The sequence below is a fragment of the Nyctereutes procyonoides genome, unplaced genomic scaffold (assembly GCF_905146905.1).
Source record: "Nyctereutes procyonoides isolate TBG_1078 unplaced genomic scaffold, NYPRO_anot_genome, whole genome shotgun sequence".
In the NCBI taxonomy this organism is placed as follows: Eukaryota; Metazoa; Chordata; class Mammalia; order Carnivora; family Canidae; genus Nyctereutes; species Nyctereutes procyonoides.
This window is the reverse complement of record NW_026575141.1, coordinates 1,762,920-1,785,788: the sequence shown is the minus strand read 5'-3', so window position 1 is coordinate 1,785,788 and position 22,869 is coordinate 1,762,920. Positions and strand designations below refer to the sequence as shown.

General features: G+C 43.2%; 1 protein-coding gene across 1 annotated transcript in view; it reads right to left on the bottom strand.

Moving 5' to 3' along the window:
- The window catches only part of CHCHD3 (coiled-coil-helix-coiled-coil-helix domain containing 3), a 276,896-nt gene extending 254,917 nt beyond the window's left edge, over nt 1-21,979 (bottom strand). The window contains exons 1-2 of the mRNA XM_055307617.1: nt 21,740-21,979; nt 9,899-9,986 (exon numbers count right to left, since the gene is read on the bottom strand). Coding sequence (XP_055163592.1) covers nt 9,899-9,986; nt 21,740-21,820 — 169 coding nt within the window. The 5' untranslated portion in view covers nt 21,821-21,979. The remainder of the gene's footprint in view (nt 1-9,898; nt 9,987-21,739) is intronic.
- Nucleotides 21,980-22,869: the final 890 nt, after the last annotated feature.

The following is a 22,869-nucleotide window of genomic DNA, read 5'->3' as shown; positions in this document are numbered from 1 at the left end:
AAAGATATCTCTTACAACTGGGTTTCACTGGGTTTTCTATGGTTACGACCTAAAACCTGTAAAGCATTTTTATGGACACTGTCCTGGGCCTGGCGAAGACCCTTATACCCATGCCCAATGGAACAGGCGTAAGAGAAGATCCCCTCTCCACCTTGTATCCAGCTGATGCATGCATACACACCAGGCTTTGTGACCTGATTGGCTTTAGCTCATTCATTCTGTAAACATGTATTTATAATTAGTCACTGTGGTTGAGGGTACACAGGATGAGTAACAAACGTTCCCTGATGTCAAAGGCTCACAACCTAGTAGAAAAGACAGACCACTAAGCCAGTAGCCACACTATAACGAAGAATATTACTGTAACAAGGGTCAGTATTGTAAATTTAGTGATACAAGAACAGGAAATTCTTCAAAAAGGCATCAATTTGGGAATTCTGCCCCAAGATGACAAGAAAATGGCTCTTGAAGAGAGAGAGAGCTCCTCAGCCCTCTGAGACTTTTTTTATCCAAGTTTTCTTAACCGGCTCACCCTCCACAGATCAAGGTTTACCTACAACAAAGAGAGACCTCTAACCGCTCTTCACCCCAGCAGAGACAGGTCACCACCAAGGCAAGGGAAAGTACAGGGAGAAGTACCACAGACGGGGGTCCTGTGAGGACCCCCCCCCCAAATGAAGACAAGCTGTGCTATCTGGGGGACAGGGCCCATATATGGGCAAGCACAGCATTTCGGGACAAGCACTGGGACGAGAGGAGAAACACCCATGGGGCACTGTTCAGGGACAGGGGACTTGCAGGATGGGCATCTAACCCAGACCTGGAGTCAGGACAAACCTCCCAGAGTCTGTGATGTCCAGGCAGCCATGTGAACAAGGAGGGACAGTCAGCCAGATAAAAGACATGGAGGTGAGGCCAGGGTGGGGCTGGGACTGGGGCAGAGCGCTGCAGGAACAGCGTTGGCACAGAAGTTCATGCATAGTTCAAAAATCCAAGGGGGACAGGTTGAAGGGCATTCGAGAACTTCAGGGGGACTAGAGAGAATTTGACATGAGGCAGGTAGATCTGGGAGTGGAGGGAGGGGATAAAGCAGCAGAGAGATTGTGCAGGACATGCTGGCTATGTAAAAGAAATTTAGGGGCTCCTGGGTGGCTCAGTGGCTGAGTGTCTACCTTTGGCTCAGATGTGATCTCCATGGGAAGTCTCCTTCTCCCTCTGCCTGTGTCTCTGCCTCTCTCTCTGGGTCACTCATGAATAAATAAAATCTTTTAAAAAAAATTAGATCATCCTGTGAGGATGATCTAATCCTGTCCTGTCCCCCCCCCCCCGACAGTGGGACCTGTCAGGCATTAAACAGAGGAATGGCATGATTGGTTCTACACTCTGGCAGTGAGAAGAGACTAGGAACCACAAGGCTGAAGGCTAGTGCCCCAAGCAAGAGAGTATTAGAACATGGCATGAGAGAGAGGATGGTAGCCACTGGGGCAATGACACCAGGGACGGGAGAAACTGCCTAACTTGAAATCATAAGAAGGGAAATGGGAGAGCAAGGCGTGTTGAACTCATCCAATACACAGCGAGGCTTGGGGTGTCCCCTGCAAGGCCTACAGCCACAAGGGGGGCAGGCCCAGCAAAAGAAGAGCAAGGGAGCATGAATTGAAGAGTTAAGCAGCAGCACTGGCTCATTTGACAAAGTAAATGAGTCCTGCCAACAAAGCCAACATACAGGGGCTTCCTGCAGCCTCTATCTCCCCATCATATGATCTGTGAGATATCCTAACTACCGTATGCCTCTAAGTAAGGAGAAAGTTGCCATTACCACCTTTGTAAAGTAATTTCAAGCTCCAATCATCTGGTGCTGGCTAATGAAAACCCATATTCCAATTAACCACTCAGTCAGGGGAACCAGGGCATGCAGAACCAGACTACTGTCTTAAGCATGCCACAGCAATTCTATGAAAAACTTTGAAGAGCCTCACTATAATGATCCAAATGGGTTCCCGAGGCTTTTCAAGAAACACTCAAGCAAGGTGACAGCTGTCAACAAAGTGTCAAGTAGCCTTGGGGCAGAACAGGTTTAAAAGGGAACTTAAAAGCACTTATTGTCCCCTGGTAGCACTGATTTGGCCTGATACAGAGTACTGGACATGTAATTCTGAATAAACCAGGGGGACAGGAAAGGGTAGAGGAAGAAATGAAATGCTGGATCAAACCTTATTTTTTACAATTTTTTTTACACGGGAAAACATCATCATCAACAATAACCTACTATTTGGTCGACAGCCAGAAGGGTCGATGGATTGATTTTGAATACCTCAGCTTTCAGTAGAAAAATGTACATTTGAAACTCTTGGGCAATATATTTTAAGAGAACTGGACCATCCAGATGATGCCCTCGAAGTCTACCAAATCTAAGAAAGGCAGAAATACTGTTAATCAAGGACTTACTTTACAACTGACATATTAAATTTAAATCAAAGATGGTATTTTATGTATCGTATGTCCTGCACTTTCTAATCCATTAGAGCTGTTTATAAACAATAGCTGATATTTTATAAATCTTGAAGCATAATTATAAAATTTATACTTCAGTGTTGTTTTCATTTTGTGGTTTATGATATATCATTGGAGACAGCCATGATTTACTTGATTGTTATGCCCAATAACAACACTTGTTCTATGAGAAAATACAATCTGCTGTCCCACAATTCACTTCAGTGTCAAACTCTAACCACAGCAAAAAAAAAAAAAAAAAAAAAAGTGGAGCACTTCTATCATATAGATTTTTCTCTCTTTTTTTCCTGTGGTCACTGACCTTCTTTCCTTCCAGCTCCTGAGGACTGGGACTCCATTGTGCTATTTTATTTCTAATCTGCAATATGCAAGGCACCTAACAAAACAGCGGCTTCTTTCTAGTAACCAACGAACAAGTAAAAAATTTCTGACCTACTTGATTTCATACACCCTGGAAGCACTAATGCAATTATGCTACACCAGTCACAGGGCAGGGGCCTCCAATGATTTCATAAAAAGCAGCTCAGCCAGTGGTCAATCAGTTAACTTGGAAACCAAAGGGCAGAAGTCCTAAGTCACAAAAAACTGCTGGAAGGTGTGACTCACTGACATTTCAGAGCCTACAAAGAATCTCTCTCTAATTCCCTTCCTCTACTGCTGGAGCTTTTCCCTAGACCAGGAGGAGCAAGGACTGAGGTTCTAGTCCAGAACTGCCACAAACCAGCCCCAAGGCCTCAGGCACCAGATCCTCCCACGTCCTTTGTTGCCTTTGCCTCTTCTATCTCCATTGTGCTTGGTCTTCTCTATCTCTGATTTCTAATATATCCAAGAACCCATTTGCATCATTTCACCGGCCCTCCTCAGAAATCTGTTGTGCCCTACACTGCCTCAAACAGGGCAACTTTGTTTTTTTCCTTTTTTTTTTCTTTTTGCCATAGGGCCAATTAAGGACAAATAAAAAATGCTTACAGAGCTGCCTATCTCTTCATGAAAATGATTTTATTTAGTACTCCAGGAGAAAACATATATTCTTACTATTTAGATTTGTTAAACACAAAAATATCAATGAGAAAATTAGCACTGCAGTTTTAGACAGAAAAGCGTTATTAATATCTGACTATATCTGAAAAGTAGCAATGAATGCAACTTTCTATACTTGCATCCTGAAATTAAATGGAAGTACTTGAGTAGACACTAAGCCCTACAGGATAAAAGAAAATTCCTTAACTTCCTCAACCTTCCCTCCCATGAAACCCCCTACCCGTACTTTATTATTATTATTATTTCATAATAATATGAAATATATTATTATTTTATTATTCAGGTCTGTGGACTGATACCAGCACCCCCACCTCCTCTGGTGACCTGTTGGCCCAAGCTGACCTTTTTCTCTGAGTTCCTAAAACACTTTCTACACTTCTTACATATTCTATCTCCCTTACGGATTTATTCACTAACTCAAAAATATTAACCGAGTGGGTAAAGGGCACTAAATTACTACTTACCCACTACACTGTAATGTTAAATAGGTTTCTTTTTTTCTGGTTTTGTTTTTTTATTCATGAGAGACACAGAGAAAGAGAGAGGCAGAGATATAGGCAAAGAGAGAAGCAGGCTCCATGCAGGGAGCCCAATGTGGAACCCGACCCCAGGACCAGGGGATCACACCCTGAGCCAAAGGCAGACAGACGCTCAACCACTGAGCCACCCAGGCGCCCCTGTTAAATAGGTTTTGACCAAATTAACAATTCCTTGAAGCCCAAGATTGCTGTCGTGCTAGTACTTGTTGACGAGTGGAATATGAGTTCAACCATCCATTAAACGTAGACCGTGGATTTATTTTTAAGAACAGAGTATACTGGGCAGCCCGGGTGGCTCAGCGGTTTAGCGCCGCCTTTGGCCCAGGGCGTGATCCTGGGGTCCCGGGATCGAGTCCCACATCAGGCTCCCTGCATGGAGCCTGCTTCTCCCTCTGCCTGTGTCTCTGCCTCTGTGTGTGTGTGTCTCTCATGAATAAATAAATAAGATCTTAAAAAAAAAAAAAAAAAAGAACAGAGTATACTGACTAGAGAATTTGAATTAAAATCTTTAAGTCAATAGTGTACACATAACTTCCTTTTAGGAATTGTCAGACAAATTATCTATTATGGCACAAAAAGTGCAAAGTTGAGAAACTGTCATCAACAAAGTTTCGTGTATTAAAAGTTGGAAACCTAAATATGGCAACTCCCTTCTGCTCTTGTAACTCAAGTCAAAGGAACAAGCACAACTTTTTACTGTGAACTCTCCCTACTGTGTTATGTCTAAATAGACCATAAAGACCTGCTTAAAAATAACTAAGAAGGCCAGATTCTACGAGAAAAACACAAAGAACATATAGATGAATCTATTTCCCTAAATTGGCTGTTTAGTTTAGGCTGTGCTATTTCCAGCTTAAATTGGTTTCCTGCAATTTGTTAAGGCTGCCAAATACTTAGTGATCTCAGTGATGTACTTAACACCAATCGGCAAATCTTTATTTTTCACAATGACAAGAAATGTGCAGAGAAACTTGCACAGTGAGGATAATAACAAAAGTGAGTTCATTTGTCTTTTTTTCCAGATTCATCATTTTACTCTGGTTGCTCATGGCTTAGGAAACCAACAGATAGCCTCCTGAGATCATTTTCTACCTGGTTTTTTCCTATTGATTTGGGGACAGAGTTTTCTCAACATTAGATAGGGTCAAACACGAAAGGTGTGACCTCACTGTAAGCCAGAAAAACTAAAGAATCAGGGTGGAAATGAAGAAAATCAATATCCAACTCTGGTTTTTAAAATCAAAAGATGTGAGATGTTAATGAAAAGGTCAGATTTTAACTATGTGCAAGTGGCATCCCTTTAAGACAGCCTAAAAAAAAATTCCCTGGTGTAAAAGCAAGCCAACATAGTTGAGATAACACACAACACAGTGAAGAATTTGAGGCAGTGAGGACACAGTTAAATTCTTTAGAGCACATTCATTTATTAAAGTGGCATTACAATCTGCTGTGTGTCACGTATTATATTATTTTGCCTGAACAGCTTTACATGCAAATACTTATTGCAACGACTCATTGATCTGGTTCAAGGTTTGGCAAAAAAAAAAAAAAAAAAAAATAGTTTCAATAAAATCTTTAGAGGAACTCACTTCCTTATAGCGTAAATTATATTTTCAAAACTATATATATACAACAAAACTTAGTTCCTATATACAGAAATCCTCAGGCTCTCAGTCCATCAAATGCATTGCCCTATATTCACACATATGAATAGCCTAGGGCTGGTATGAATTAGAATCCTATGAGGAAGAAGGCATTTTAATGAATACTAAAAATTCAACTCACATTTAATATATAATTTGCTTGACACTGAAAAATGTAGAAAAGGCTGGTGACATTTTTATCAATATATTTCTGTAGACTTGAAAAATTATTTCATAATACATCTAAATTATAAATCTTAAATCTATAACTGAGTACTAACTGAAACCCCCAAATGAGAGAAACGCAGAAAAGAACAATCTTTGAGGCTTTCTACTTTACAAACTTTTTTTTTTATTTTAAGAATAAATCTCTGTTAATTTGCACAATCATAGTCTAATTGCACTCTTAACCTAAGGGCAAGATCATTTCAAAACAGCACGTCAGATGTAGGTTCTTTTCCAGAGTTGGGCTGGAATAGGTTAGGGATATATTCTACTCAGAGGGCCACATTATATACCACATCGTGGTACAGACAGAAAAAGCAATTTTCCACAATTTGTGTGGAACAAGAGGGTACAGGTGTTTCTCAGCTACTTGGGAGTCTAAGGAATCAATACCTCCAATACACCCGTAACACACAGGTCAGGAAGCTTCTACAGACTGCAGTGAAGATAGTACACCCAGGGAAATATTCCCTAAAGTGTCCATTTACCCACAATCCTTGGAGAGGAGCTGGGATGTGGGAAAGGCAGGCAACAAGATTCACAAACACACAGTGCCATCAAGTTCCACGACCTCAGTCACATCATTAAAATCATGTGATGGAGCTCACGATGGCATGCCCTGATATGTTCTAGACTAGACTGCACAATAGAACATTCTGCAACACTGAAAGTGTCCTACACTGCGTATAGTGAGCACTGACATGCGACTAGTACAACTGATGAACTAAAATCTCAATTTATTTCATTTTAATCCATTTTAATTTGAATCTTCACACCCCCAGGTGATTAGGGGCCACCATTCAGCATTCAGTTCTAGCCTGACCACCAAACACAAGGTGGCATTCGAAGAGTTTTCAGTGCCCAGGCTGGTCGCGCACCAGAGTTCATCAGTCAGATCAAACCTAGGAATGGGCAGTGATGGCTCCCTCAGATACACCAGTGTCAGGTCACGCCCCGCAGGCCAGACCGTGAGCAGGCATGGAGCACCTCCCCATGCAGACCCACCCTCTCAACGTGTCAGTTCAGGAAACCAGCCAGAGAAGGAAAACACCTTCTCTCCTTTCACATTATTGAATGAGAACCAAAGTGGGGAAAAGCCGGAAGAGGCAACAATCGCTTACAGACAGAAGGTTCTTTCCTAAACCCAAGCAGCATGTCACTAGAAGGGAGCCCTTTCCCTTCAACTAGACTCTGTCACATTCCTCCCACAGAAATTAGCAAGGTGACCTGCAGATTATAATAAAACAGGGGGGCTCACAGTCAAACAGGCTTGAATTCAACTGTCGCCTCCAGCTCTGTGACTTTGGGCAGGAAAACTAAACATGTCAAGTCTCAGTTTCCTTCTGTGTAAAATGGGTTAGTGACAGTCCCTTCCTCATAGAATTATAAGGATCAAGTAAGACATATAAATGATTTAGCACAGTGCTGGCACACAAATAACATTATTTAAGTATAATTTATCACTATCGCTTCATTATTTCTCACCATTATTATCCTATCTCCCTAACACAGCAGGCAGAAAAGAAATCTACCTAGAAAAAATCATATTTTAGATCAAACTCCAATTTAAAAAACATCCACACACCAAAAGTTATTCTTGATATACTTAATTTTAATATCTTCTAGGTTTCTCTCATGCTTCTATCTTTCTTATAGTCTTGTCATATACTTAGTTGTTTCCCTCCAAAATCCCTGAACGTTTTGAAAGGAGAGAGTTTTTGGTTTTTTGTTTGTTTGTTTGTTTCTGTGTCCTCTCAAAATACCAACCTTATTTGCACAATAGTAGTCATTCAATGAATGTCATCTGAATTAAATTTATAGAATTATATTCCAGAATGATCATGAGTAGCTACTTTCAAAATGTATAATGGGGACATCTGGGTGGCTTAGTCGGTTAAGCATCCAGACTCTTGATTTCGGCTCAGGTCATGATCTCAGGATCGTGAGACTGAGCCCCATGTCAGGCTTCATGCTGAGTGTGGAGCCTGCAGAAGATTCTCTCCCTCTCTCCCCTCCCCCACTTACACATGCATATGTGCTCTCTAAAAATATATATGTGTGTGTGTAAAATATCATCTGCCCTAAAGCAATTCAACTCTAAGCACTAAGAACTATTCCAGGAGCTGGGAATTCAGCTGTGAACAGACAGACAAGGGACAAGGTCCCTGGAGTTTATCTTCTGGTGGAGATGGCAGCCACTGTGCATAAGTAAAAGGAGAGTGATAGGAGATGATAAATGATGAGATGGAAAACAGAAAGGGTCCAGTCATGGCGTGCCTCAGAGGCCAAGGAAAGCTGTTTAAATAGTATTCCATGTACCATGTGACATGGACTGGTATGTGACAGGGACCAGGATGCGACATGGGCTGATTTTTTTCCCCAAGACTAAGGCCTCTGTGTGCATGGCAAAATGTAAGGGGATGAGAGAGGAAACAGGAAGCCAGTTACAAGGCTCCTAAGAAGGCAAGGTGAGAGACGCTGGTTGTCTGGATCAGGGCTGCAGCCATGATGTGAAAGGGTCATAGAAGATGTGTTGTGAAGATGGATGGGGCAAGACTGGCTAAAGGCCTAAGGTAAGGAGTAAGGACAGGATGGGACCCAGGTTTGGGACTTGCCCACCTGTGTCATTTACTGGGAGAGAAGAGAAAAGCAAGTCTGGGGAAGAAGAGAAAGGCTTCTTTTGGATATGTTAAGTTGAAGATCTGAGAGCAGAGATTTCAAGTAGGCAGCTGTCTAAATTTTGTTTCAGGGAGAGGTCAGGGCTAGGGATATAGCTGTGGGAGCCTCAGGCATCGAGGTTACCATTCCAAAGCCATACATTCAGATGAGATTACTTAGTGGAATTTGGCAAAGACAACCAGGCTGAAGATACTGGAAGGGTGGGAAGAAGCCAAAGAAAGGGTTTCCAGCAAGGAGGGAGAGGTTACTTTTAATATTAATGAATGGTGAACCCCTCTTAACACCCCCACTGAACAAGGAGTTTCTTAAGAACTACTTCTTATTCATTACTTCTTACCCAACTATTTCTTACTCATCTCTTACCCTCTGTCTTAAACATATCGGAAGCTCAATTCATGGTTACAACTAATGATTAGTAAGGTCACAACTGTCCCCAGGTGAATGGCATTTGGGCAGCATCCCATCTTTCTCAATGTATTTCAGTCTGGAGGCAGATTTACCATACAACACCCTTTCTAATAAATACAGAAACTGCTTAGTCCAAGATTAATCATCTCGATTATTTTCTCATTACCATTTCCCCAATAAACAGTATGTCCGTCCATCCATCAAACTGGGCAGCAACAAGAACAGTAACAGACACATAGCAGGTGCTCAATAAATACCTGTTGGATGAATAAATGGACGGGGAGGGGGAAGCAAAGAAAAGGGAGATAGTCTTAGCCATGGGATACATAAATAAAATGAGGCTTAGTAATTCTCTGTAGATGTCAAATTTAACATCTTATTTTCATCAATAATGAAGACTGAGAAGAAATAAACTGTTTATAAACTCAGAAGAAATCGATTAGGAAATAAAAGCATTGAAGATAGTTCACAATTTGCAAACAGTAAATCAATATTTTCTAAGTTCAATCTTTTATTATAAATATTTACTCCTTTTTCTCTAATATCCCTATAGGTAACTCATTTTACACAAAAGACATGAAGTAACCTGCCAAAGCTTAACAGAGGGTTCAGAAACTGGATCAGAAAAAAAATTCTACCAAGACTGTTTGAAAATCGATTTATTCTCCTTTTCGTGCAAAATGTTTTAAAAGAAACCCTAGTACTGCTTTCTAATACTCTGTATATAAAAAAACCAAACACCCAAGTAACAATAAGCAAAAAGACATGCAGAAGAATTTGGCTAATCAAATAAACTTTTATCATTACAGTTTTCCCACTAAAAGTTCTAAAATTAAAACTTCAAAATACCTGAGGCACCATAAGCACTGGAATGCCGCTGAGACTTCGAACCAGATGGGGAGGTTTCCTTCATACGATCAATCACATTTTCCGAAAGCTGAAAAGGCACATCAAAATAAAATCAATTATAAAAAAACAAGAAAGGAAATAGTACCATAGCATCCAAATAACATAGTCATCCACATCAATATGTGTAACAAATGGCCTGAAGAAATCTAAGTTACGAAACTAAAAGCCAGAAAGAACAGTTGTCAGATTTCAAGATGCACCCCACAGCACTATTTCTTTATTTCTTCGAATGCACTGCTAATAGCTAGCTCATTATAAAGAACTCCTTTCCTCATTTTATACAGTGCACCAAATTGTAATCTCTGAGAAAATGTAAGCCCAGAAAAACGCCAACTTTCCTCCCCTAATCCTACAAATTAATTTTGCAAGCAACAGGTCTTAGCTCCTTCCTTCCCTCTAGTCCCAAAGGAAATGGTATCCTTCCCTCCCTCCTGTTCAAGCTAATCACAAACAATTGGTCTTTCAACAAATTTTATTATGTACCAAATCTGTGCCAGACACTAGACTAGATTTGGGGTATTCAATAGTCATGAAGTTGCTTGAAGTGGAGGAGAAGAAACCATCATCAGGCACTGAAATGTAATGCGAAGGGCACCACCTGAGTCAGCCAGCCTAGAATGGAAGTCTCCAGAAAGCATATGGGACAGGACATCTAGCCAGGCTTTGGGTGTAGGACTGGGGCTGGGAAAGATAAACAGGCCTTAAGAAGAGAAGACTTAGCCTAGGAGTACTCCAAGAAGAGGGAACACATGGCAGGTATAGATGAGAAGAAACAGCTTGCTGCCATTAGACACTAAGCACAGATAACAAGTAGGCGGCTGGCAATAAGGTGGAGACTCTGAGAGTCCTCAGCCCTGGAATTACTATCATACCATTCTTCTCTATTTTCTTTATTGCACTTACCACTATGTGAGGCATTCTTGTTTGTCTGCCTTTTACACTCAAAAGGCAGCTCCATGAAAGCTAACATTTGGCTCTCCTATTATATCCCCCGAGCCCCAATAAGCCTGGTTAATTGGATGAATGGCTAAACAAATTATTGAAACAATATGAATGAATGCAAGAACGACTGAAGCAGGAAGCTGGGGCAGGGGAGAGGGAACCCATGAGAGAAGGTGGAGAGAGAAATGAGATTTTAGATTCTTGAAGACTCTTAGTAAACCCCTTAAGTGAAACAGTTTGAACTGATCCTGAAGGATTTTAAGCAGGGCAGTGACAAGATCAGACTTACATTTTAGAAAGATCACTCCAGCTACAGCGTAGAGAACAGATTGGAGTGGGACAAGAACAGAAGCAGTAGGACCCCTGAAGGAAGCTAAAGGACCAATTAAGAAGCTATTAAGCATATGTCCACACAAAGATTTGTGCAGGAATGTTCATAGCAGCATTACTCATAATATAGCAGGAGTGAACCAAGCAAATGTCCATTTACTGGCGAATGGATAAATAAAACATCAGGTATCTATACAATGGAATACAAGTCCGCAATAAAAAGAAGTTCTGATACATGCTATGATATGTATAGACCTAAACAATAATTAAGGGAAGAAAGCCAGGCACAAAAAGCCACATACTGTATAATTCCCTTTATATGAAATGCCCAGAAAAAGGCAACTCTGCATAGATACAAAGTAGAGACGTAGATACCTAGGGCTAGAGTAGGAATGGGGATTAACTATAAAAGGACAGGACAGATCTTACTGTTTTGACGAAAATGTTTGAAAACTGGATTGTGCTGATGGTTGCACAATTCAGTAAATTTATTGGAATGCATTGTACACAGAAACAGGTGAGTTTTAAAATATGTAAATTATATAATAAAGCTGTTTTAAGGGGGAAAAAACTATTATGATAATCCAAAGGGAACACATTCAAAAGATATTTAGGATTTAAACTAGCTAACATTCACTAAGTGCTTATTATGTGCCAGGCATTACACTAAACAAAACACTTTACTCATTTAATCTTTAACTGTCATGGGAAATAGATACTTTTACTGTCTCCACTGTATAGGTGAGAAGCTAAAGCACGGCCAGATTAAATACCTTGCTCTTGATTTTACATTTCATTGGTAATGGAGCCAGGATTCAAACCCAGAAGTCTGAGACCCAAGGACCCATTCAGGTACCCTGCTTCACTGCCAGACTCAGCATCTGACTAGATGTGGAAGCAAAGCAGAAGTCCTCAGGACATCCAGGCTTCTGAACCATGTACCTGGGTGAACCCTTTCCTCTATCCAACTTCCACTTCCTTGACTCACCACCATCTAGCTTATAACCCCATACAGTGGTGTTTTTGTAAAAGTCAAAAATGACCAAACAAGTAACCTTTTATATTTATGTAAATAAATACCGTTTATATTTACATTTATAAAACACCTAACTTACATGGCTTCCCTTTTAGCATCTAACACCTTTGGTCACTGTCCTCTTCTGGAAACCCCTTTTGGCTTTTCTGACCTCCCACTATCCTGACTGTCCTAGGACTCTGGCCACATCTTACATCTGTTGCAGGATTCCCCTGGCCTGCCTACCCTTAAATGCCAGAAGGACCCACATTCGCTTCTTTGCCTTTATTCTCTTCTCGCTCTAACTACTCTCATTGGTTATCTCATCTACTCCCTCGACTTTTAACTGCAGTTGATAAATTAGTGAATTCTAAATCCTTTATCACCAGCCCAAGACCTGAATCCCAAAAGCTAGACCTCTATACTGCATTGCCTAAAGGACACATCCTATTGGACAGACCACAAGCACCTCACGCCCAAAATGTCCTAAACTGAATTCACATTTGCCAAAATCTCCTCTTCCTCTTGCTTTCCTTATCTCATTAATGATACCACCTCCACCCAGCTTTCTAAATCAGAACATAAGGCTTAGCCTTGACTCTTCGTTCTCCCTCATTCTCTTGGCTATCAATTTCTCAACCCCGAAATATTTAATGAATACATTTCTTCTGCCATCCTATCTCCCCTGCCCTAATTCATGGTACCATTAATAATCTTCCTAAAATGCAAATCTGACAATGGCAATGCCCAGCTTCAAAATCCTTCATACCTTCTATTGACAGAGAAGTCCAAATTCTTCTGCACGGCATTCAAGACTTCCACATCATTTGGTGATGCCTAATTCTCCAACCTCAATTTCCATAGCCTCTGCTTTAATACTTCATACTTTGTTCTCCACCCACACCGGCTACTTATTGGAGGCCGTCTCTTTGCCTTTATACATGGCTACGTTGCCTTCTCCCCTGGCCTCATGGGAGGGAATCACCTTTCAAAATCCAATTCAAACATCCTAAAGCCTTCTCTGACCAAATCGGTTCCCCACTCCATTCCAACTCTGCCTGCCTGAGGCCACCCTTATTGGTGCCTCACTATACCGTGCACAAGTCTCCAACATGGCAATCCAACGACAGAACAAGTATTTGCCTTTCCACAAAACTGTGAGCTCTTGTATATTACTGAATCACTTACCAAATGTTTACTAGGCCAAGCACTACTTAATACTTAAGGTCTTTGTGATACAAAACAGTCTGTACCTGAGCGGTTACTTATATTCCAGGAGCCAGACCAGAATGCAGGGGAGACAGTTAATGGAAAGACTACAGCTCAAAAGCTGGGGTCTCTGGAAGAAAATTCTAAGACTCCTCTTGGAAGAGAAATGGAAGTTAGAAAGGACAATGACAAGGGACTTTCTATTTGAAGATGTTAGGGCCAGTTGCTTCTATTCTAACACTGACAGCCACTGACATTGCTGCTGAAATGCACCTGCAAAGCTGAGATATATCTTAGGAAAAAACTCTTAAGATTGACTACAATCCTCTCACAATTTACAGGTGAGAAAAAAAATAGTTCTGAGTAACATCCAATTTCTGGTAGCATCAGGATAAGCAGTAACCACCAATCTCTAGTTCAATGCTTCCTCTGTTAAATAATACACCCCTTCAATCCTATGTGATAAAATAAATTCACTTCCTCTCAAGGAGATTAAATAAGCTTTACTAAATTTTAGAATCTTAAAGCTATTTTAATCGATACATAATGAACATAGAGCTCATTCAACAACATATTATATATTTATAAGCTATTTTAATATAGTATGCTATAAACACTATATATATTACATATCATATACTACCATACTATATACTATTATATACAACATATTGTATGTTACATTTCTATTATGATTTGTTTAAAGCTAATGTACATTAATTTGATGTAACATACATCTATATAAAATTTTATATTTTGATTTATTTTTCTAGGGATCCCTGGGTGGCGCAGCGGTTTGGCGCCTGCCTTTGGCCCGGGGCGCGATCCTGGAGACCCGGGATCGAATCCCACGTCGGGCTCCCGGTGCATGGAGCCTGCTTCTCCCTCTGCCTGTGTCTCTGCCTCTCTCTCTCTCTCTCTGTGACTATCATAAATAAATAAATAAATAAATAAATAAATAAATAAATAAATAAATAAATAAATAAATAAATAAATAAATAAATAATTTTTCTGTAGCTCAGGCCAAAGTCAAAGAATTACAGCTACACTAAGTATATATTCTACTCAATCAGAAAGTGAATGTGTTTGCTAAAAATCAAGTGTTGGCCGTAAACCTTCACCTGTATTGATGACAGGCCACCCTTTCTTCTGGATACCACTTCATCTACTTCTCAAAATTCATACATTGCCAGGACCTATTGCTTCTTTCAAAATGAATACTACAAAAGTCCTTCCAGAAACAAACGCAGCCTCCAAAGTATCATTCCTTGAGAGTAAAACTAAAGGCGGACCCAAAGAGAGGAAAAAGCACCAGCCACCTCCTAGCTATACAATCCCAAGGAAGTCATCTCCATCAGCCTCATTTTCCTCGTCTGAAACTGAAGAACACCTACACCTGCAGTTATAAGAAGGATTCCAGGTGCATCATAAACTGTAACATGCTACACACAGAGTTGGTAAAGTCACGAGTTGAATACAGCTCCAGCCATGGGGATTTGGACTAATCATTTCATCTTAGATCATTTACCAACTCACCAGAGCTTGTGCTGAGCTCCTTCGCTACACAGTGCATGAAGACTGAGCTACATCTATTGCCAGAAGCAGCTACCTAAGTCCCAGTATGATTATATAAAGTGCTCGCTTATTCCTATCTAAGCATGCTCTTTGGGTAAAGTGTAGTATCTCTTTAGCCTCATCACTGTTTCTTTTTATTTTCAGGACTTACCTGACGCCTCAAAACTTGCTACTTAATGTCAAGTTCTAATATCAATTCAAAACATTTACTAATGCAGGCTTTGACTGTATTTCAGTAAATTTACAAGCATGTCATGCGAAGAAGCACAGTTCATCTTTTGAGTTGATAAACATATTGTAGGGTTGCACTGAGCGTCAACCTCCCTCTTTTGTCCTTATAATCTTTATAAGTGGATCCTCTGGCCCTTCCAAAGGTACATCCATGGCAGCCTACGGTAGCAACTCTGCTTGCTCCACGCATGAGTCGCCTTATCCCCAGTACATTCTCAGCTATGCTGTTAAAAGGCAAATTGCGGTGCCGTATTATCCTCTGTATCTCCAGTTAATACCAGCTGAGCTGACCTTCCAGTTGCAGGAAGAAGTTCAGACCGGCAACTCACCTGATCTCCTCTGCGAACTGGGGTACTCATGAAGCAGCTCACAAGATTTAGAGATGCTGGTCAGGGTTATACACACAATCTGGACCTTCAGAGCAACTCTTCTCTGTGATGTGAACTGACCCAAAAAGGGGTCAGAGGTAGAACATAAGCTTCTGCAAGGGCTGGATAAGCAGCCCTCTGTAAGAGAAGCAGCTTCTTCAGGAAATATCTTTCCTTAAACAGGGTACTTCTGTTAAAAAAGCTTTTGACAAAAAAATAAAATAAAATAATAAAAAAAAGCTTTTGTCCTATTTAAAGATCTGTAGTTACTATACCTGTTTCCAGACCTCTCTGCACTCCCCATCAAGACAAATACCATGTGCAAAGGTATTTGCAGCAAAGAATGGTGAAATCTCACTCTCACGCTCTCTCATTCTGTCACACACACAATACAATTATGCCCTGAGGTCCATGGACTATGGATTAATTCCTCAGCTTTATGCAAAACTGCGTATTTATATTGTTCTGGGCAGAGTCCGTAGCTTACAGATTTACAATAATCCATGAACTAAAAGAACCACTGTTCTCCTCTAAGGGATAACCAAGAGGAGAGGGCCAGGGCCTTCCAACATCACAGAACTGAGTCCACGGACTTTGACTATCTGTCCTCTTCTTTACTGCTGCTAAAGAGAAATTTAAGTAAATGGGGCTTACTAAGTTCTGGTTTGTACCACTCACCACACCAACATGTGTTCCAGAGAGGAGGAAAGGATGTGTTATGTTCTATAGTCTTCCCACTCAAAACTTCCTAACCCCCTTGGCTGGTCTTATCTAAAACGAGCACAAATATACCACCCACCAATCTAGAATCCAGTATTCTCAGAAACAGGAGACTGCATGAGAGCGACAAAGATAAAGTATTTCCACTTCCAAGGAACCGAGTAAAAGGAGGAGGGGAACTCCTTCTAAGTTGCCCTTCTCTAAGAGGAAAGTTTAGAACCACCTAAGACAAATAAATCACAACCCTCACCTCCATTATTTTTCTTCATCTCTTCCCCATGTGTCTTAATCAAACTAACTAAAGGACTCAGACTCATTTTTCTCACTGGGTCTTCATGTAGTATAGGTCATCTTTTTTAAGAGCACTGGTTTCTTTTTTTAACATTTTAAGACATAGGTTCCCAAAACTGCCATTATTATATAGAAGATATTACTCCCAAATACTTACTTAAGGGCATGGTGGGGGAAGAGAGAAACATAAAGTTTATATGGTAACTTTTAGCCGATGTTTGTAATTTGCCACTTGTATTTCTTTGCAATTGTCATTAATGGAAATGAACTTCTGTCTAAAATCTTAGAAAGATTGATTGTTTGATTTTTAAAGATTGCATTCATTCACTTGAGAGAGACAGAGAGAGAGAGCACAAGCAGGCAGAGGGAGTGGGACAAGCAGACTCCCAGATGAGCAGGGAGCCCAACACAGGGCTCAATCCCAGGACTTCAGGATCATGACCTGAGCCAAAGGCAGATGGTTCACTGAGACACCCAGGCACCCCTCTTGGAAAGCTTTAATAAAAAAAAAAAAAAAAGAGTTCTATAAAGCTCAACAGGGTACTCTGCCCAAGAGTCATAGAATCTAAACTGGAAAGGAACCAATCATCCTCCAGTTAGCTAAATTACCTCAACAGCATCCCTCAACACTCCCAGTGACTGACTGATTTGTTGCCTCTGTTAATATACACTCTCCAGAATCCTCAACAATATCTCACATTAAATAATATTTTCATTTTGGGGCTCCCAACTGTCAATACTTCCCCAAAGCATCAGTTGCATCCCATGTGAGGATCCATACAACTGCATGCATGTATGGCTCCTATGAATTTCAGCTTGCAACTTCAAGGCCAGTTGCAGAGCTTCATTGATGCCTGGAAAGCATTACTTATTACTTTGAAAATGATACTCATTGAAGTTGACATTTGCTCTGCAAGAGTTCACTCACAGCTATGATGTTTTAGATAAACCAGTGAAAGACTGAATGGTAAGCATACCTTCCAAACAGGCACAGCAGGTGCTCAGAAAAATCCTATTAAGCACATGTAATATGAGTAATGAAAATGCCTGGTCTTTCTATCCCTAGAAATGATTTTAAACTTGGAGAGGAAGGCAAGGCAAGAGGGTGGCCTTTCATCCAACCCATGAGTTGTTTTAGGTTTGAAGCTGGAATTAGGTATGAGAATATGAGTGATTTTATGCAAGTGGAGGGAAAGCTATCAACTGTGAAGGATAAAGGAAATAAACAAAATGCCATAAACACCATGAAAATAACACCTGGTAGGTGAGAATAAACTTTAAACTTAAAATTGTTAAGTAGGCCCTTTAATTGCTAACCATTGAGGACATTTTCAGCAAAAAAAAAAAAAAAAAAAAAAAAAAAAAAAATCTGGGAAAACATTATCTATTAATAAACACAGCCTAGTTACTGAAAGCCTTATGTTGCTTACTAAATGTTACTCTTCCTATATTAAGATAAATGAAGATGAAATTACTATCCTTATCAGTGGAACGCAGAACTGGTTTTCCAGCAGTGACTTAGTCTGTGAATTGCTGCTACACTCTCATTTCTTATGTGTGATGACATAAATATTAGACAATTGGACAAACCTGGAATGTTTTCTTCAGCTAAGTTGAACGAACCTATCTGCAGTTCAACGCTGAAGTTTGGGCCTCATCGGCACCTCGTTTTAGTCAACTGAGCTAAAAACAGTGGCTAGCTTATGATACCAAGATTGTTGCTTATCCTTCCCCATGCCTCAGAGGGAAACAAGAGGACTGTTTTGAGAGGAAGGCAAGGCAAGAGGGTGTATTTTAGGAAAAATACAAAGATCAGCTGAAAAATTTATATAAAATGCCTAAAGGGAAATCACACAGGCAATCAGCTGCAGAACTAAGGACTCCTTTTTCTCAGTCCACATCTTTAGGTATGCCTGTGGGAGCACAATATGCTCTTATTTAATCATTTTAAGATCAATGTAAATTTACATACCCATTCCCTTGAACAACTCTAATAATATCTACTACTCATGTAAGTACTAAACATTGTCAAAACACTAAATGCTTGTATACCACAAGCAGGCTGCAGTATCTAAACATACTGAACAAGGAAACCCAATCAAAGTGACTTGTCCAGGGCCACTGAGCCTAGTGAGAGGCAGAGCTAGAACTAAAGCCAGGTTGGCCAGCTTCCAAAGCCAAGTGCTCTGGCCGCTATTCTAACTACACAGCACCTCCAGAGAACCTTCAAATATTAGATGTGAAGGAACCTTACTTAACAGCTGCTTTTTATTTAAAAAGCTACAATGTGCCACGTGCTTTAAATACCTTATCCCATCTTCTTACCAAATATGAAGAAGTGACTTGTCCAAAGCCGCAGAATGACAAACATCTAATCTGAGACTCAAACCAAGGTCTGTTTAACTCCAAGCTGATGCTTTTTTGAACAAGACCCCAAAGAACTCAGGATGACCCCCAAGTACTCAACAATTCAAGAGCGTGCCATTTTTAGAGGAAATTGCAATGGGCTGAATATGGCTACAAGAAACTTATAGTGCCACTAGACTCACAGAATTTCAGAACCAGAAAAGATCAGAGGTCTCAGAGATGTACTCAAGCCCCATCATTTTTGCAGATGAGCAAACTGAAGCACAGGGATGCAAATCAACCTTGAAAAAGAAGGATTTGAAGCAAGTGGGAGACCACTGCAAGGGCATTCCAGGTGAAGGGTGTATCCTGAAGTGAAGTGAAGCACGGAGGTCAAAGGGGGCATGGTGTGTGCTTGAATCATAATATAAATACAATGCCCTCTGTGAGAAAGGACAAAAATAAAGAATACTACTGTCAAGTCGTGTGTTCAAAAGACATAGTTCCTTTTATTTAAAAAAAGAAAAAGTGCATAAAAAGTCTTTTAAACAATCTCTTCATTCTAGGCTAATATCTACCCTATTATCATCCTTACAGAAGCTAACCTCACCTAACATTTGATATGAAGGTCTGTGCTGTGTCCATTTTGTGCTGTGTTCTTCATTTTGTTTGCTCTCGTCACTGTGTCTGTCTATACCAGGGCATGAGAACATGGATTCAACTATTGTTCTAGCCAGTGACTTCTCACCCAGAATTTGTTTTGCTCTCCCTTACTTTTCATTTTCACCCTTAGGTATGGAAAAGTCAAAGCCTAAGGCAAGGTTAAACAAATCTCTGCATAAAACGCAGTTTATAGTTTTTATTTTACTCCAAAGAGTACAAACTAAACGACAACAATGCAATGCAGCCTCAGACGTTCTGTCCCAAAACGTGGTACTGTCATTAACTGATACCAAGAAATGGTGGTCACAGACCAAAAACTGAGGTCAACAGTCTGAGTTTCTACAGAGAAAGCTTTAATAAATTCTTCTCGCGGTAACAGTTTCAGAGTAAGAGTCTTTAAACACTTTAAATATTTAAGAAGTTTTATTTCCTGGTAACAGAACTAAACACAATTCACACATCTCATTCACTTATGCGGGTTGTGGAACAAGAAAGAAAGAAAATCCAAAAAATGGTCACAGAACTCCCAGAAGTGAAACTGCTTCATTGACTAGGCTCAAGCATACTCCCAAAACTGAGAGGCTCCCGATTCAGGCGCAGCGACGAGTGTTCGGTGCAGTTGGTGCTGGTGTACGGGCACCCTGGGGGAAACCAAGGGTTCCGGTTACTCGCCAAGCACGCGGCACACGCGGGGGGCGTTAAGGCTTTCCCGGCGACGTCGGGCTCGGGACTCCCCGGCACTCGGCGGCGCGGCGGTCTCCCGACACTGCAGCCCTAGCTCAGGCCGCGTCAGGCTGGCGGGCACCCGACGGGCACCCGTCCCGAAGCAGGCGGGCCTCGTCCGCAGAGGAGGAAAAGAGGAGGCGTCAAGCGAAAGCCGAGAAGCTAGAAGGCACCCCAGGCAGGCAGAAGTCTGTGCGTGTGCGTGTGCGTGTGCGGCAACGGGCGGTAGGGGAGAGGGAGAGCACTGAGGACAGGAGAGGGGAGAGGGGAGGGGGAGGGGAGGGGGAGGGGAGGGGGGAGGGGGGAGAGGGGAGGGGGAGGGGGAGGGGAGGGGGGAGGGGGGAGAGGGGTGTGGAGAGAGGAGAGAGGGAGAGGGGAGGGGAGAGGAGAGGAGAGGGGGGAGAGGAGGGGAGAGGGGAGGGGAGAGGAGAGGGGAGAGGGGAGGGGGAGAGGGGAGGGGGAGAGGGAGAGGGGAGGGGAGAGAAGGGAGGGGAGGGGAGGGGAGGGGAAAGGAGAGGAGAGAGGAGAGGAGAGGAGAGGAGAGGAGAGGAGAGGAGAGGAGAGGAGAGGAGGGGAGAGGGGAGGGGAGAGGAGAGGGGAGGGGGAGAGGGGAGGGGAGGGGGAGAGGGAGAGGGGAGGGGAGAGAAGGGAGGGGAGGGGAGGGGAGAGGAGAGGGGAGGGGGAGAGGGAGAGGGGAGGGGAGAGAAGGGAGGGGAGGGGAGGGGAAAGGAGAGGAGAGAGGAGAGGAGAGGAGAGGGGAGGGGAGGGGAGGGGAGGGGGGGAGGGGGGAGAGGAGAGGAGAGGAGAAGAGAGGGGAGGGGAGGAGAAGGGAGGGGAGGGGAGAGGGGAGGGGAGGGAGGGGAGAGGGGAGGGGAGGGGAGGGGAGGGGAGGGGAGGGGAGGAGAAGGGAGAGGAGAGGACAGGAGAGCAGGGTTTCCGCGAAGCGCCGTGCACCGACAAGGGCAACGGGGGCCGGCGCAAAATGAGGTCGCGGTCCTGAACCCAGGAGGAGCTCAGACAAGCCCCATTTCACAGAAGGCAAGACCGGGGCTTCAGATTGAGCCCCACGGCTCGTGGGCACTACAGCCAAGCCCAGACTGCGAGCCGCGGGGCAGTCGGCTTCCACGAGGCGCTGCCCCCACCCGCCCCAGCGCCGAGCTCAGCGCCTGGCACAGGACCAGCAATCCCTCTGAATGGATGTCCCGAGTCTTGAAACTTCAGGCTTCCTTGCGGACACAGCTCGGCTTCGGGCCGGGCAACCCTGGGGGCCCGGGCGGGGGGACACCGGCTGAGCCGTCCCGGGAAGGTCGGCGGTGTGGGGGCCGGGCTGGGCCGGGCGCGGGCCCCCGCCCGCCCACTGTCACTCACCCGGATGCCCTTCACCACGGTGATGTTCTCGTTCTCGTCCGCCTCGAAGGTGACCCGGCGGGTGCTGGCGGTCCCGCCCATGGCTCCTGCTCCCGCCCCCGCACAGACCTGGCCCGCACGCACGAGGAGTTCAGGCCCCACGCGCACACACGCGCGTGGACGCACCGGCGGACGCCTTCCCCGCGCGGCGGGAGCAAGGCCACGACCCCACCGAGCAAGGAGAAGGCGCCGGCCCTCGGCTCCCGCCTCCTCCGGTCACGCGCCGCAACAAACATGCCTCCGATTGGTCGGAGACACGAACGGCCCGCCTCTATTCGGCGGGGGCGCCCGGATTGGTTGGACCGGACCCGGATGCTATGGCAACAGGTGCTGTTTGACCCGCTTTCCGCAGCCCCGGGGTGTACTGGGAATCGTAGTCTCCCGTCTGGCGCGAGAGTGGCCGGGACATTCTTGCCTCAGACCCGGAGCGCGAGGGGCGCGCGGCCTTCTGGGAGCTGTAGTCTGGATTGTGCGGGAGCTTCGCAGGCGGGCGACTGCGAGGGAAGTCCGTCCCTCTAACGAAGCGTATTGTTCTAGAAACTTAGGTCGGTGACTCGGAACGTACGAAGTCTTAACCAAAGGGAACTCGCAGTTTGACCAGGGAGATGCTCTGTCCTAACGAAGCCATTCCTGGATTCCTAACAATAGAAACAGGAGGCAAAACATGCAAACGTTCATTTTAGCCTGAGCCATAAAAGCAATAAAAATCCAGAAACTCGCCCTAGGGCCGTAGCTCCTGAGGACTGTGTGTACCATGCCCTGTTCTGTTTACCTCTGTAAAATAGGATTTTAAATGTCGTGGTTTTCAGGTCTGCAGGCGTGAAAACAGACAATAAAGCATCTGCCCCAAGCCTGCGGCCCGTCCATCCCCCCGGACCTCCGAACCTCCTTCCGCCTGAGGCCGGGGCGTCTCGAGGCAAAGGAAGTCAAGCCATCACCGGAAGTGGCCTACGTTAGGGGCAAAGCCGAGATCGTTTGTTTTGGAAAGTCTCTAGTTCAGAACTTCGCCTCTGCGAGACCAGCAAATAATTTTTCAGTGATATACACACATTTAAAATTACCATTGGGGTACCTCAGTGGCTTAGTCAGTG